Raw genomic sequence first — 16,907 nt, forward strand, 5'->3', positions numbered from 1 at the left:
GATCGTGGGAACTCTCGACTAGCGTCACACACACGACGAGGAAGAGCCCTGCTGGCGCCACCTTGCAGTGCAGTGTTCACGACTTAATATTGGACGTTCACGTGGACCGTGCATGTTCGTCCTCCTCACCCGTTGTCTGTGTGCTATTGGTGTTCCACTCGGAGAGAAGGAGCCCGACAGGGCTTAAAACGACGCCGCAGAGTGCCGGACGTCGCTCTGAACTATGTAACGGTTCATCCACCACGCTCATGGTTTGTGAAACCACTAACCTTTCTTTGCTGTAAATAAGTGTAAGTTGTTATGGTTGGAAGGAAGGTCGCTGGAGGATACGAAAAACAAAACAGGTTCATGACATTATTTACACTTATTTACAGCAAAGAAAAGTTAGTGGTTTCACAAACCACGAGCGTGGTGGATGAACCGTTACATAGTTCAGAGCGACGTCCAGCACTCTGCGGCGTCGTTTTAAGCCCTGTCGGGCTCCTCCTCTCCGAGTGGAACACCAATCACACACACACAACGGGTGAGGGGTGACGAGCATGCACAGTCCACGTGAACGTCCAATATTGAGTCGTGAACACTGCACTGCAAGGTGGCACCAGCAGGGCCCTTCCTCGTCGTTTGTGTGCCGCTAGTCGAGAGTTCCCACGATCCTGACAGCATACATCAAAGGGTCCGCCGCGGTCTCTTCCAGGAAGATGCTGTCTTTGTTGGCTTCTCTCGAACAGTTAACAGCGTCTTGGCGACACGACGTCTCGTCCTCCGGCTAGCAGGGACAATGCCTGGCGGGCATAGGCAGTCGGCCGGTCGGCTTGGTGATTGGGGATCAAAAGGAGCGCCGCTCTCCTGTCAGCTCTGGCGCCGGTCACAACAGCTTCCCCGTCGCTAGATGAATCACCGAGGTCATCAGGCACCGCTGCTGCTTGAACGTACGACGAAAGGGTCCGCATTTGAAAGACGGGAACTCGCCTTTGCTTGTCGCATGGTCTGGATAATTGCTCAAATCTTCGACAGCGTCTGTCAGACTGGGCGCCGAAGGAATTGAGAGCCTCCCCAGGGGACCGGCTTACGCACAATGGCGTCTGCCCAGACGAATTTCCAGGCCAAACTTAACAGTTGTCACATTTCACTTAGTGCTCATCGATTGTTGTTCTTATTGCCACTCAGCATGTGCAACATTTAGAGACAGTTTGCAGATAATGTCATTGTTTTGAGAGTCGGGAAAGTTTTTGTTTGTGTTGATACAGTAAAATAAATTTCTCTGACTCAGCAAAAATTCACACCTATGCTTTACTGTTCAGGCCTCACTTTAAATCATACCTGTTCACTTTTGTCTTTCTCTTATACATAGCCGGCCACGTACAAGCTCGGTGGGCGTTCAGAAAGACCCTTCATCACCTGAACGCCGACTGCAAAGGTCCCGTGGCCTGCGGGGATTGCGCTCTGGTTCGAGCTCCGAGGCCCTGTCGGTCTCTTCGTCGGTTCACAAGCGGCAGAAGAGTGGTGACGATAGTGAACGCCGCCCGAGACGCGCATCGACCCTTTCTTCAACGGGCACCAGCGGCTCTCTGCAGAACGCATCTTCCTCTTCTGGCACAGAGAATTACCAGGTGAGCAACTTATGTAGTATTCATAAACGCAGCCTCTGTTGAAGCTCTCCAGTTTAGATCCCTCAGTCCTTCTGCATTGGCACAAATAGTGCGCTCATAACAGTACAAGTGTGGAAGACCTGATACATTTGGCATGACCCATGCTACACACGGGACATATTTTTTTGGTTTGTGTGTGGCCAGTTTATGTGATAAAGAAATTGAGTAATTAGCACACCAGAATGTGCTGCAAAGTACTAATTGCAAGTAGCTAACTGAAATCTTAACGAAAGAAGGCAAGGGCACTCTGTGGCTCAATAACTGAATGAAAATTAAACAGGCAGAATGCTATAGCTTGAAATTTATTTTTCAGACCTCATGACAAGGCATGTCCCTATATTTTAAATGAGCCTCCTCTTGAAGTTTGTCCTTTGCTTGACCAAGTTGAGGTCCACACCACTGCTCAATCGGGAATAACATTACACTTCTCTGTAACTGCAGCAGTTTGTGGCTGATATTCAGAGATTCGTTCTTTGAGAGACGGTGCTTCTGTTGACTTCCGTGTGTCGGGTGAAGGGATTCAAGGGCAGAAAGTATGGGGGGTAGGAGAATTCCGGCCCCCTCCAGGCTGCTTCATAGGGTGTAGAGTCCCTATTATTTAGGGCTATCCACCACAACGAACTGTTTGTCATCATGTCTTGCAGCTATTTCACAGGGGACTGTTGTTCATTTTCCTTTCATGCTTTTAAAATTCGGATCATGGGGCAATGACAAGTAGGAAGTCTGGCGCCACGGTCGCCTTGAGAACAAAGTCGTAAGATGAGGTAAATTGCAGCATTTGCCAGACTTTTGCACAAAATAAGTACAAGATGTGCATTTATGCATCAAGAATATTAAAGTTTTTTTATGTAATAGATAATTGTTAATAATCTTCCTAATATTTTCGATAGGCCTTTTTCTGTTTTTATAAATGATGTTCAGTTGGTGGATTCATCGCTTATAATTTTTATGCATCCTTAACACTCTGGTGAAGCGTTTGTGTGCCACTGTGTGCAGGACTGCCTTCCATACAGCAGCTCCAAGAGCCACCTGTTTTCGCGAGCGCCCACCCTGGCCCATGTAGAGGAGCAGAGCTCAGTCTCAGACCAAGTGTGGGACGATTACCAGGTGAGTCGCTTTTGCAGTATGGGATAGTGCTCCAAGACGGTCACTATCGGCGACAATGAAGCCTCGCACGAAACACTTAGCTTATAAAAGTTGGTAATTTAATTTCGCTTGGAATCCAACATACTGGCAGGCAAACTGTCGTTGTATGCATGATATTCGAGTTCTTGTTCATTCAAGGTCTCGTTTCCTGATATAGTTTAAACAGTGTCGCTAAGTTCACATGACCTTTAGGTTGAGAGCAGGCCACACTGTATGTGTGCTGGCTGTGTAGCTTTGATAAGCCGCCAGTATAACTGTTGGTGTCATCCATTGGCAGATTCAGAGCACTTCCGGTAATGCTTTCCTCTGCACCATGCAGAGCAAGTCTATTCTATAGGCAGATTGAGAGTGCTCCTTGTATGTTCCATTGGCAGATTTGAAGCAGCTTCGTTGAGAGATCCACTCCCTAGAGCAACTTTTTCTACTCCGCGAAAATTGGCGGATTCGACCAGGAGTCACAAGTGTCCCCGGTGCCTTAAAATGGTGTCAACCTTGGGCACGCCTACAGATACCGGTCGCATCAGTTGCGCCTCACATCAGAGCTCTCATTTTGCTATTTTGCTAGTGTAGCGTCGCTGTGCTCAGTGTGCCCACTCATGCAAGAAGAGAGACGCGTGCATCCGGTTCCGTTCTTATGCTGCCATTTGCTCCAGAGGGAGCGCGCGTGTTACATTCGTAGCTTCCCTTCTGTTGCCCTCCACCAGAGTGGAGTGCTCTGGCACAAAGTTCGTCGACCACTCCAAATCTGCCAAAAGATGACACCATGTATCTGGAAAAAAATCTCCTGTGGAATGATCTCCTTGTGCTGATAAATTGTCATAAGAGTGGAAGCTTGGGCTAGTTGGTGCGTAGTCATATTTGCAAGATGTTTCAGCGCGTGAACAAAGGAAAAAGGACAGGGTAGATAGAAGGAGCGCTGACTTCCAACTAACTTTATTTCACAGAGTGGCAAGAATATATACTGCTAAAAAGGATGATAACAGAGCATGAAGGTAAAATGCGAGCCTAATCTACACATCAGTAAGAAAACACGTGTGACAGGTCCTCTATTGCCTCAAAGCCCAGCTAGGTAATCACGTTCAGCCCGTGATAAAGCAATCGATGATGTGCTTACACATTTATCTCCTAGCAAGTGTATTTTTTTGGCATCGGTAATTTCTCGGGTAAGCTGGTTGGTGGTGCCTTGCCAAGCTGGTGCCTTGCCAATATTGAGCACTGATCAAAGAGAGGGGTGCACCCACAATCTTGGCAATGAATGCCAAGATGCTCTTGTACCACATTGTGCACATTGTTTTGGTGTTCTCGGAGGCGGTCATTTATGCACCTGCCGGTTCGCCCGACATAGATGCACCCACACGTCAGTGGAAACAAGTAAACGACTCCCACTGCACATGGGACGTAGCGTGTCCTGTGCGCGACAGAGCACGAGGCAGAATTTGCACGAGGTGCATTGACTCGTTTGCAAAGCCTCTGCAATTTTTCCGGTGCAGAAAAAAAACCACAAGAACGTTGGCGTCTCGAGCAATCTTTTTTAGCCTGTGTGATACGTCGTGCACGTAAGGCAGTACGACAGGCCGGCTCTTTCTGACACTGCTTCGCTTATCCGGTTTGTCGCCTTGTTTCAAGACAGTAACCAGCTTTGGTAAGCCGCTCTACTAGTAGAGCAAAGTTGTGGTGTACCATGTGGGTGCAGGACTTTTTTAAGGCATTGACAAGGCAGAGGTTAGCGATGCCCCGCTTGACCAATTTAGAGTGAACTGCGCTGAAAGGCTGAAGTGGCTTGCCGCTTCTTGGTTCATACATCCAGCAAACATGTCTAGATTCTAGCAAAAGCTTAAAATCTAGAAACTTCAGGTTGTTATCAGTCGGTGATTCATGGGTTAGAACTAGTGGTTTCAGGCACTCTCGGAAAACAGTCAACACGTCAGAGGAAACGGTCTGAAAATTTTGACTATCGCATTTCAACTACGCTAAGTAATCGTCGCGTTCAATCTCTGCAATATCCTTCACATTTTGCAAGCTTAGGCGGATAGTGCAATTGTTTCAAAACACACCTCCAGACGATCATGTTTGGTTGGAACCCACCTCCATCTAGATAATAAATTTTGTTTAATAAATTTATTGTTTTATGACCATGATCATGTTATGTGACATTGCGACAGACCATCAGATTTCTCAATGAGTTAAGTTGGCATACAAACACTTACCAACCAAAAAAAAAAAGCAATAGTACATCAGTAGAATAGTACTGTCACGTGCGCAGTCATTTCTTCCAAAAACTTCAGCCGATTGGAATACTCTACCATCGTCTTTAGTGAACATATGTGGTTCAATTCTTTCAAACATCCTCTTGTGAACATGATGTAGAATTGTGAAATTGTGCCATTTTTTTTTCTTTTCTTTCTTTTGTTTCTCTCCCTGTGTTCAGCCCTTGTACTTTTTTTATTATTAGATTCATACCTGAATTTGGATAGAGTGGTACGTTTTGTATAAGCAGTGTTTAAACCAGTGTTATCCTATACTTTTTGTCTTTACTGTGCTCATTGATTGTTCATGTATGTTCTTTTTTCCATCTCTCTTTGTACTTGTTCCGTGTGTCATATAATCATGTACTTTCCCCTCCCCTTCATAATGTATTGTATGTACCCTGAGAGTATTTCAAATAAATGAATAAACAAAGTCTAGATACAAGAAATTTTGCCTCCTCATGTGCAATGCAGGACCCACCCTACTTCAGCGAGCCCTACTCTGAGCAGACTGCCGACGAGGACCAGATGAAGAAGCTGCTGGACTTTGGAGACGACTACTGGGCTTTCATTGGGAGCCCATCAGACACTTCCTCCCTCAGTGGACAGCCTAGAGAGCTGCCTAGACGATCCCCTCACAAGGGCCGCCCGGCCACTAAGGTACTTTTCCAGTGTCCTCAAACGTCAGCCCACAATTAGGCATTCTCAAGCAGTTATACCTCGGTGTAACAAAAGTGTGTTTGTTGCCTATTTTACCTAGGCTTGTGTGAATATTGAAGCACTTTGAATTTTCAAACAAATATCATAGTATTTCAAATTCGCTTCAATCTGAATTAAAATTATTGAAAATTTCGATGTATTCGAAATCAATGAATAAGTGTGCAGTCCACATGTAACACTCCTGTGAAGGTGGTTTCATTGCAGTGGATGAGTGCTATACCATGAATGCATCTGACTCTGGGAAGTTTGTGCTGTCATAAAGCTCCACATCAAAGTTAAATTGACTTATTACCCTTACATCAGTTCACTGCGTGAATAGTAAATTTTTGATGCTAACCAAATTCAGAAAACTGTGCCCACACATACCAAGCACATTTTACCAAATTCAGAGCAAATAGTGATTTGATTCGAATAGTGTCAAAGTAAATTTATATCGCATTTGATAAAAAAAAAGTGAGCATATTTGTCATGACCCAACCAAACTGCTCAGTATTTTTTCTTATTTACACAAAGCATGTGCAAATGTCATTCTTTTGCTCCAAAGGAAAGTGGAAGCAACTTTTTAATAGTACAGTAGAACGCTAGTGAAAGCATATAAAATGCATTAAGTTTAAAAATGTACTGTACTTGGAACATATAAGCCATTATAATGAGCCTTTAAACTTAAAAATGCTGAATCGATGTGAGAGTATTATGTAGACTCATGTGAAAAATGAATTTCAGGTTCGAAGTGAATTCGATAAGAATACTAGTATTGGTCGAATAATTTCGAATCGAATTCTAATAGTATGTATATCGCATATTATCAAGAAAGTGGGTGTATCTGTCATGACCGACGAAATGTTTAAAAAAAAATTCGGACAAGGCTTGTGCACATGCCATTTTATTACTTCAAGGAAGCGCGATTTTAGTTTTGATAGAATTCAAGTGGTAACTTGTAAAATATATAACTTTGCTGTAATTTGAGCATATAATTTGGTATAACAAGCTTCTACACTTGAAAAATGAGTTAATTTGAGGGTAATATTTTCATTTATGCTTGAAGTGCGAGTTTCACAGCAGTGTGGGTTTTTTTTTTTTTTGAAAAAGTGTTTTTACAGTTTAGCACTAATTCACTGCAGTGAAACCACCTCTACAAAGAATTTTATATCAATTAATATGCATTTAATAAGGTGCTCTTACGGTTTAGCACTTCTCTGATGTAGGAAAACCACATTTACTGTGGTATACATGTGGATTAATATATTTCTATTCGTTCATTTCAAAATTTTAAATAATATAAGTTTGATTAGAAGTGAATTCAAATACTGTATTATTCATTTGAATATTCGTACAAGCCTAGTAGTATGCTCATTTAAGTTTGAAATAAGGCTTTTCAACAGTCGAACTTACCGGCAAGAGGTGTATTCGTTCATTTTAAATACTTTTAAATTTCTAATATTCAAAGTGCTGAAGTATTTGCACGAACCTGGTATTACACTTCTTTGTACTTTGTGGAGAAGGTCAAATTTCAGGATAGCATTCAGTCCACTAATAAAGTAAATTCTTTATGTTACAAACTCTATGTTTGTGGAGCTCTGAGTATACGTTGGCGCACAGAAAAGACTGTGCATGCATCGTGCCGCTGCAAATGATGCCAGCTTTTGCACTCTTTTCTGATCTTGCAACACTTTTTCAACAAATCATCTTTATTGTTCCACCAACCGCCTTATGCACTTTCACTGTTGTTAAATACCAAGGGTCAGACAACGTAGCAACCTGGGCACTGGGAAGTATTATCAATACATATTTATTTCCTTCACGAAACAAAACACAGACTTGACTCAACTGGCAAGCAATAGTGTATATGTACACTATTAAAGGGTGTAGCGGCGAGAGAAGAGACGTGAGATGACGTCGAAGGCGGCCGATGGGGCCGTGCCGATCTCGCCACATTATTCCAGGCCTGAAGCGGAGCCACGTCAGCTACCAGCGTCCGCCACGCCAGGCGTGTCAGCTCGTTCTCATTCTCGCGCAGCTCGAGCTTGCATCCGCTGCGCGAGAGGCGCGGGCGAGAGGTGCGGCGCAGTGATCAAGAAATGATGGCGATGATGATGGCACTACAAGGGAAAAGCTGCATACTAATCACGTTTGGATTTTGTCACTTACAAAAAGCATAGCAGCTTACATTTGCATAACACTGCTGGTAATGTACAGTTCTAACTCCTCTTGACAGACTGGGGCAGTGCTTGAAGATGGTTTTTGTATCCACTTGATGTTAAAGGGCCAGTAATATGAATAGTGTTCATTTCACTGCTCCCTTTAACAGTGGACTGTATTATACTGTAACATATTAACTCGAAAATAGGCCGGGCACCAATATAGTTCGGCCCCTACCTATAGTTCAGTGAATTGTATGGGACAGCTAGCCAAGAAGTCCACCTTTCCGTTATCCTACCTAGAGTGTTCTGCGGGAAAAAAAAAATAATCGAATATAGGTCGGTCAATGTTTTTTTTTTTTAATTTAGAAACAGAAAAACTGAAACATAGTACATCTTCATTTACATATGTTAGCGCCCTAATGGCTGCCAGGGCTGTCATCTTCTCAGATGCGCAAAATGTTCTTGGCACCAGATTCTTCGCAAGCATCCGCGGCTTCCCAAGCGACGTCCTTGCTGCCGATTGCTGGGCTGCGAAGAGCACGGCGCCGCCTCTTGCATGCAAACAGACAGTCCTGCTGCTTTCGCCAACCACTAATCAACTTCTCATTTATGCAAAACTCGTTCTGCGTGGCACGATTGCTCGATTCCTTGGCAAATAGTATCACTTGGCACTTGAAACCACCTGAGCAGTTCTGCCGACCTGACATTGTTGCAACCACGCACAAGCAAATAGTGGTGGGGGTTAGAAGAAGGCGCCTAATTTCTGCAGCTGGGTAGGGAGCACGGCGCAGCGCCTAAAGCAAATGAGAATCGTCAGCCTGTCAAGCCAATCGTACAACGAACAAACCACGAAGTGGCAAGGCCTCAGGCCAGTGCGACTGCACGCTGGAAGGCAGTGTCGGAAGCACGGCTAGCAGGCTAGGGACTTCACTGCCTATGCCTAGGGAAATCATGGTTTTCATCACAAACATGGTGGAGCGGCTGCAATGCGCGGGGGTTCGTAAAAGGCAGTACGTAGCTATTGCATCAATAACTTTTTTTCAATCACTTAGGTAGTTGGAATGAGGGGGGGGGGGGGGGGGAAGGCCTTTATTTTAGATTTTGTGGTATATAGTGTGCGTATGCAGCAGGAACCTCTTGATAAACAGTGGGCGCGGCAGTTGAACGCCATAAGCTTGGTGCTCTTCGTTTGTTTGATTGTGAATATAAGTCAAAATTTTTTGGTCACGGATATAGGTCAATAGCTGGTTATGAACAACATCTCCAGGAAAAAAAAGGTCGACTTGATTCGATTAAATACGGTATATACCGACATCAGTAGCCAGCATCAGTACACAAACATTTTATTTGATTTATTGCTTATTGAAGTTCTCTATACAGCTAACTGGTAGTGTGCACAGTGTTCATATGATAACTTTAATTTTGGGCAAAATATTACTGATTTCATGGTCATTTTTCATTTTCTCTTTAGCCTGGAGGCACTACAGACTTTGACTCGGACTCGGACATAGAAGACCTGCACCACCTGTTGGGCCAGAGCACTCGCGCCTACACCTTCATTCGCAGTAGCCTGCAGAAGATTGCTGCCTGCAGCAAGGAGTCTCCGCGGGTGCCTCGGGAGAAAATGTCACCACCCAAGTTTGTGAGTGCTCGTACCCCTCTTGGGCGGGTTATCATGTTTTTTTCGTAAGAAAGAAAGGCACCACTTTCTCTCTTTTTGTAAGTACTGAAACTAAACGAAGCTTTAAAGAGTGCAGGCCTGTTATTATGCCCAGGCTATGATACCATTATAGCAAGCTCAGGGAACACCGTCACTGCACTTCTGGTTTGTCTGATACAATAGTTCTTTTTTACTCCGACGAAATTTGTGTCAGTGCAAATGTAATTACGAGGTACTGCTATGGGAGAAAACAAATGGACAGGATAAACAGGATAAGGACGAGCATTCGTCTCTATAGTTCCTGTTCCGCACATGGGTTTTTTTGCACAGCAGTATGCCCAGCTTGGCACTTTAATAATGCATGTAAACATCCTTGCTTGAAAGGGTGATGCACCATGTGTGCAGCTAAGCAGTGCCATGTTGACCATGCATTCCGCAGGCGGAGCTGGTGGCCACCTGCCAGACCAACTTGCACTGGTTGAAGATGATCCGCATCCACCTCCACAATGGAGAGGACTCGCCTGAACTGCAAAGTGAGTGCGGTGCATTGCTGGTTTGCTTGCATGCTGCTCCTTATGTTGCGTTGCGCAGGAAGAAATCAATAAAACGCACGCGGTCTTTTATTCATTCACCAAGACAGCACAAAGGCAAAAGTCATCTAGTGGGGCTATTTCACATCTTTTGTTTAACGAGAGTTCACTTTATTTTATATCACATGAACTCTCACTTGCTTTTTAGCCAAGTTTGTACAAGTTTTTGAGTGTGGAAGTGGCGACATGGTTCACAAAAAACCTGACGCTCGCTGGTGTACAAAAATGGGGGTTGTGCACATATAAGCCCTCAAAGGTGTACTGGTCACATGCATATCTGTATGTGCCATTTTTCATTACCGAATGCTCCCTCAATCGTGGATTTGTTGGCAATAAGCTGTTTATGATATGGAAAGCATATATTTTAATCATTGATTCATCATCTCATGTTGTTGTCTTTCATTGGTGCATATAATTTTTCTGTCATGACTGTTGCTGGTAGCAACAGAGCTGTTTCAGATGCACAAGTGAAGGTCCTGTTCTCAGCATGGAGGAATGTGTACACCTTGGTGTACACATTGTCTACTCCTATTTCTGTAAAATGAAATAAATACAATCGAACATAAACATATCGAACCCACATATGTAGAATTTTCGGGTATATCGAATTCATATGTTGTCCTCTTGAAATTCCTTTGTAAAAGTATAGAAATTCGCACGTTTATACTGAAAGGTATTTTTACCTGCCTTCAGATACGTATATTGAACGCCGCACGAGCTAGAAGGTGTGCTTCGGCAAATGCCGCGCTCCATGATATCCGTGGCGGTGTGGCTCCGCGTGCGAGTTGGAAGGTGTGCTTTGGCACTCGCAGCGCTTGGCAACCTCCGCTTGGCACCATGGCTCTGCCAAAACTTGAAACGCTCAAAAAAAAAAGGCAAAGGCAAGAGGCCTCGGACGACACAATCTCTAACATGCGGAACAGCTTTTTTTTTTCCGTTTCTCTTTCTCTCTCTCTCTCATTCTTTCTCCGCGTACCAGTCGGCAGGAACGAAGGAGCCGATATACTCCTCCTTTATTTCTTTGTTTTACTTTTTTGTTGATGTTTTGCAAGCGCCTAAACCAAGAAGTTGCGATGTTGTGGAAACGCTTTTCACCGGCTGGAGCAGATGACCCTCGTTTGCTTGGCGCTAAGTTGGCCTGCTCCCCGAAAGCAAAGCGAAGAGTTCTGAAACTGAAAAAGTATCTATAAACGTCGTGCTGAACAGCGGCGATGTAGCGGCGGCTTTTGGTGGTGCCAACGCATGTTTTAGACTTCGTTGGCGCATTTTAGGGCTCTGAAAATGCATCGAAATGTTAAAGATTGAGTTTACTGCATAGAAATAAATATCTGAGCCTGGAATTGCATCGTAAAATTTTGTTGACGCGGGGCGATCGAAAAAACAGTGTTTGTTGTGGGGACAATATTTATGCATTGACTCCTATGGACTGCTGACGAAGAACGTGAATTTTTCGTTGAAGCGGCATTCGTTGTTGTGGAGTTAGACTGTAGCCCACTGAGCCATCTCCGTGAGCTACATAGTATTTCAAATTGGCATGTAAAATGGAACAAGTATGCCTTATTTTATCTGACTGAAAAGAAATGTCAAAACTTTTTGAATTTATGTACGTTCATGTGCAGACTCCAAGTGTGCAGTTACTTCTTTAGTAAAATGTGTGATCTTTCAAGGGTCAGACATTTCATGCGCTTTAAAGGCACAAGCTCTTACTGAAAATGAGGGCTTCACTAGGTAAGTCTAAATGTGACAATAATCTGAAATGACAATTCTGGGTATTATTACAAGGAATAATATTGTAAACCCTTCTGAACTAAAGTTATGCTTTGAAAGGGAAAGAGGACAACCACCAGTGTTCGAACCCTGGACCAGGACGAATTTTTCAGCAACTAAGAGGCTTTTCTTTCTGAAAAACTCGTACGGATTTCCTTGTGGCTTCTTGCTACTAACAAGTGGTGGTCTTTTTTTCTTTTTGTAACCCTTATGCCACATTGGGGGTTTCTGTAGAACTCATTTGCAAGTTTCTATGTTGAACTTTTCCAAAGGTGTTAATGTCAAGCTGAGATTTTGGTATGCCCAAAGATAGTTTGTAATTGTATCAAGATATAATACAAAATAATGATAGAATGAATATATTGACATAAGATACCACCAGAGAAAATGTATCCAACGCAATACTTGACATTTGTTTTTAACCTCTTGAGGGTCAATATTTTTTGTGATGTGCACCCCACAAATGTGTATTTCTTTATTGCTGAAACAAATTTTTCAGACAAATCTATTTCATTAAAAACATTGGTCAAAAATTTGTTCCGTGACCATAAAGAGACAAATACGTAATTTGTGTTGTTACATACACTTGGTTCATCCGTGAGTAACAGTAAGATGAATTCTGTAAAAAACTTTTATGTCTGTTGAAAAGCTATGCATTGAAATACAGTCAACTGCCGATTTCTCGAACACCCAAATTTTCAGACATTCCCGATAATTCGGACATCTTCGCGGCTCCGACAGGAGCCTCATAGAATCAATGTATAAGGAAGTCTGAAATTTCGGATGCTCGAACCCCCCGGAGTCCAATTTTCCAGACTTTTTGACGCGACGGAAGGTCGGAAACCATCACTGACCTCCAGTGGAAACCACCACAACTGCGTCACACGCGATTACGATCATATCAATCAGCGCGCTGGTCTACTGTGGTGGTACCTGTTGCTTGGGCTCGTTGATCGTTAGCGGAGAAACACACACGGCCTCGGAGATTCCTAACACAGGCCGTGTTTATCATGCAAGGGTGCCTCGCTAACAATCAAAACTATCCACCTGGAAATTTTTTGGCGCCAATAAAGTTCCTTTCGCTCTAGCTCTTGTGCGTGCCACTCTGGCTTCCCGCGCAGCGCTTCACCACTTCGAACTAGAACTAACCGTCACACCGATTTGGTCTGGCCACGCTGGCTATCTTGAATGTTTACCAGCGCCACCTCCGGAGTACCCAAGGCACCGTCATCTGCCGTCCCGCCGTTTTGTTTAGGCAGCCCACATGGTGTTTAGCTAGCCTAGTGCGTGGTTGTGCGATCGTGTGAAGTGTGCTCTGCAACGCTGAGCCTAGGTGCTTCGACGCTCGTCAGCAAACTCTTTTGTTCACATCGTGAGGATTTCGCTTGCCTGCGATGGCCCCCCTCCGCCTTCGTCGTCCTCGCCGATGGCATCAAAGCGCGGAAAACAGTACCATCATCATGGACGATATTATCAACGACCTCCGCTCTGCTGGTGCTTTCATGCCCACGGAAATAACTTTTGAGCGGTTCGTCGACGCTGACAACAAGCTCGACTTCTGCGCAGAGCTAACCGACGACGAAATAGTCAGGTTATGGCGGATTCAGACGACTCCGATGTCGAAAAAGAGGAACCAACGCCTGCGCCACCTACGACCGCCGAATTGATGTGAGCATTGATGGCATGACCCTTGCTCAGATCGAAGCGAATGTGACCACATGCAAGCAGAACGCCGTTCAAACAAGGATCAACAACGACAACGACAGTGGCTGCCGTGACGGCACCCACTGTCGGCTGCATGCATTTTTTTTTTTGGCAGCTCTTTTCAGAGCCACCCCACTGATGCTTTGGCAGAGTTCCGGAAGTCTGGTACTTTGACCTTGACCCTCTTGATCCGAGAAATATCAATGAAATGGTGCGTTTTTTGCTTGCATTGAAAGTTATCAGTAAAATAATGCTTTTTTTTTTTGCTGGCGTTCATTTTTTCAGACTGCCCGAATTTTCGAATGGTTTTTCGCTCCCTAGAGGATCTGATAAATCGGCAGTGGACTGTATATGTTTGTGTAGTCCACAGGCATGCAAAAATTAATGCACGAGATGGCGTTAACTTGAAAGCATAGGGGGTGGGAAGAAAAGCTGCTTTTGATTCAGTCAGCATTGTCTCGCTGTGCAGTCTTTAGGGATGTCATTCACTTATAATCATCTGAGTCTTAACTTGTTACTCCGTGCAAAAGGGTCTGACAATTGCTGAATCAGATTTTCATTCAGCCATAGCCTCCTTTATTTTCTGTGCCTGCGCTTTGCCGCCGGGATCAAAGGGAGCCGACCGTCAGGCTGAGTTCCCGCAATCACCACCAGGCGGCGCTGCCTTCCCAGAACCGGCAGAGCCTGTTCACTGACTCCGGTGCTACCGCTGGCACTGACGGGTGGGTCCTTCGTTGCGCGTTTGTAAGCGCGGCAAGCTTAAAAAACAAAAGTGTGATACCACTCCCGTGTGCCACTTAAATATTTAGGAGAGAACATATGCAAGAGAGAAAGAATAAGTACGCAAGATAGCACATTGAACAGAACACCATACTTTCAAGGAAACGGTAGAGAAACTTGTTTATTGCGTATCAATTCATTCGCAACCTGCGGAAACGAACAAGAGGGCGTCGATCGAAACGTTCCTCACACGCACACAGTCTGACGAGCTTTAGTACCCTCGTTGATACTGTTCACAAGCAGCAATCACTTTTTCTTTTTTTTTGTCGCAACTCCTCGTTGCTTGGAATTTTGTGGAATGAAATTCCTACTTCCTTCTTTTTGCTTGAAGACTTGCAACCGGGCACGCAACAGTACGCCATCGCACCTGACGCGGGTCATCACAGCCAAATGAACCACGGAGACTTGTGTGCGTAGGCCGCTGCACGAGACAGAAACGAGAGAAACCGTAAACTAACATTCCTGATTACTTAGCGAAATTCGCTGATAGGTGCGCGGAAAAGCCTCACGAGAAAGAAGCGCGAAAAATGATAGCAAAGCATGAAACCGGCCCTGCAAACACGAGGTGCAAACGACGTTGTTTGTTTACACGCACTCACTTATTGCCGCGTGTCATCTGTTCACGCAACACAATGAAGCAACAGTTAAATATCATACTTGCTGAAAGTACTACGCTGCGAAGATAGGTGCGCGGAAAAGTATTGTCAGAAAGAAGCGCGAAAAATGATAGCCGCGCTTGACAACGGCCGTGCAAACGCAGGGTACAAACGACGTTGTTTGTTTATACGCACTCAGTTAATGCCGCGTGTCATCTGCTCACGCAACACAATGAAGCAACAGTAACAATTATACTTGCTGAAAGTACTACGTACCGTTTTGGTCGTAAATAATTGGTGTTGCAAACGTATGCGACACGAACAAAGGTTTCCTGGAGATGCGTCGCCGCGGCTGAATGCGCCGACTCGATTCTGGGATGCGAGCGCCCCTGGCGGACAGCAGACGCAAAAAGAGAGGAGGATGCGGGAGGTGGCCGAACGGGCCCGGCGGACTGACTGCGCGGGCACAGAAAATAAAGGAGGCTATGATTCAGCAGTCTACTCGCTTACAGCAGAGATATTGGCGTATACTTTCATAGTGAAAGCCATTTGTGCGGGTGAGCCCATTGAAGAAGTCTGTGTAGTTGTGAGTGCATTCAGAAAGCAAAAACAAGTCCAAAATTTATATTAATCCTTTGTTTTATTGACAATGAGATCGAAGCAGTTTTTCTGAGACTCCAAAACAAGAAGCATAACCACAGTACCATTGTTTGTGTCGGTCAGCACCTACACAAGATCAGGTGTAATCGGGTATTGGAGAGCAATAAACCAGCAAGAAACAAATAAGTCACCTGTTGAAAGATTCTGAACTGGAAACCACGAGTTTCGCGGGTGCTACAAGCAGGAACCGGCCAAAAAAAAAAAAAACTATCTGGTGCAACGCTGTAGTAGAGCGTAAATAAAACAGCCAAGCCTGCTCGGAACATGCGGCACGGTCACCACGAAAGCTGAAAGAGCTGCCTTTCAGGGCCTTCTTTAAACACTTTTTGGGTAAGTACTACAAACACACTTCCAGGATACCCACTACGCCATTAATTATCATAATTTTTGTGTTGTGAGGCTGTCTCATTGTGTCCTTGGTTTTTTTATTTACTTTTTTATTTTGTGCAATACAGTTAAACCTGAGTATAACGAAATTGCTAAATTCTCGGAAAATTTCATATAGAGAGGATTATTTTACATGCAGGTTTGGCACAAAATTTGGAAAGTAAATGCGCAAATTAAACAAAAGGGGGACTAAAGGCAGAGCTAACCCAAAACACTCATTGATTGCTGTCGCATTAAAACTGCGTAATTATTATGATAGCAATTATATGGACGCTCTCTACGGGTTTTTGCCGTCGCCGCCGTGTTCCGTAACAAGTCCGAATTGATAACATGCCCCCGTGCATCGCAACTTTCGCGAGCGGGTAAAAGCGCGCAAGCGCTGCTGAAGCTTGAGATCAAATTAGTCGGCACATACCTATCGCCTGGAAAGTGCATAAGATAACGTCTTCCGTGTGTTAGAACTGCGGTCGAATGCTCAAACAGTAAGTGAACCACCCGTCTTGAACGAGGATGAAACAATGCGGGGAGAAGGGGAGGGGAATCGCTCGAGTAGCAATAATGATCTTGGATTTTAAGGGGGGTCGCGATCGCTGGCGCGCTTGCTATCTTGGCGAGTATCAGTGCAGTTTCAACGTGGAGGGACTGTGTGAAAAGAGCACTTCTCCCTGATGATTGATTGATATGTGGGGTTTAAGGCCCCAAAACCACCATATGATTATGAGAGACGCCGTTGTGGAGGGCTCCGGAAATTTCGACCACCTGGGGTTCTTTAACGTGCACCCAAATCTGAGCACACGTGCCGACAACATTTCCGCCTCCATCGGAAATGCAGCCGCCGCAGCCGGGATTTGAACCCACGAC

General features: G+C 44.6%; 1 protein-coding gene across 3 annotated transcripts in view; it reads left to right on the forward strand.

The window, feature by feature from the left end:
* Nucleotides 1–16,907, forward strand: part of LOC119166920 (klarsicht) — a 428,146-nt gene that overhangs the window by 367,500 nt on the left and 43,739 nt on the right. For all 3 annotated transcript variants that reach the window (XM_037418312.2, XM_075867617.1, XM_037418313.2), the window contains 5 exons: nt 1,352–1,610; nt 2,646–2,756; nt 5,516–5,701; nt 9,374–9,544; nt 10,002–10,095. In XM_037418312.2, coding sequence (XP_037274209.2) covers nt 1,352–1,610; nt 2,646–2,756; nt 5,516–5,701; nt 9,374–9,544; nt 10,002–10,095 — 821 coding nt within the window. The remainder of the gene's footprint in view (nt 1–1,351; nt 1,611–2,645; nt 2,757–5,515; nt 5,702–9,373; nt 9,545–10,001; nt 10,096–16,907) is intronic.

The sequence above is a fragment of the Rhipicephalus microplus genome, chromosome 6 (assembly GCF_043290135.1).
Source record: "Rhipicephalus microplus isolate Deutch F79 chromosome 6, USDA_Rmic, whole genome shotgun sequence".
NCBI classification, from domain to species: domain Eukaryota; kingdom Metazoa; phylum Arthropoda; class Arachnida; order Ixodida; family Ixodidae; genus Rhipicephalus; species Rhipicephalus microplus.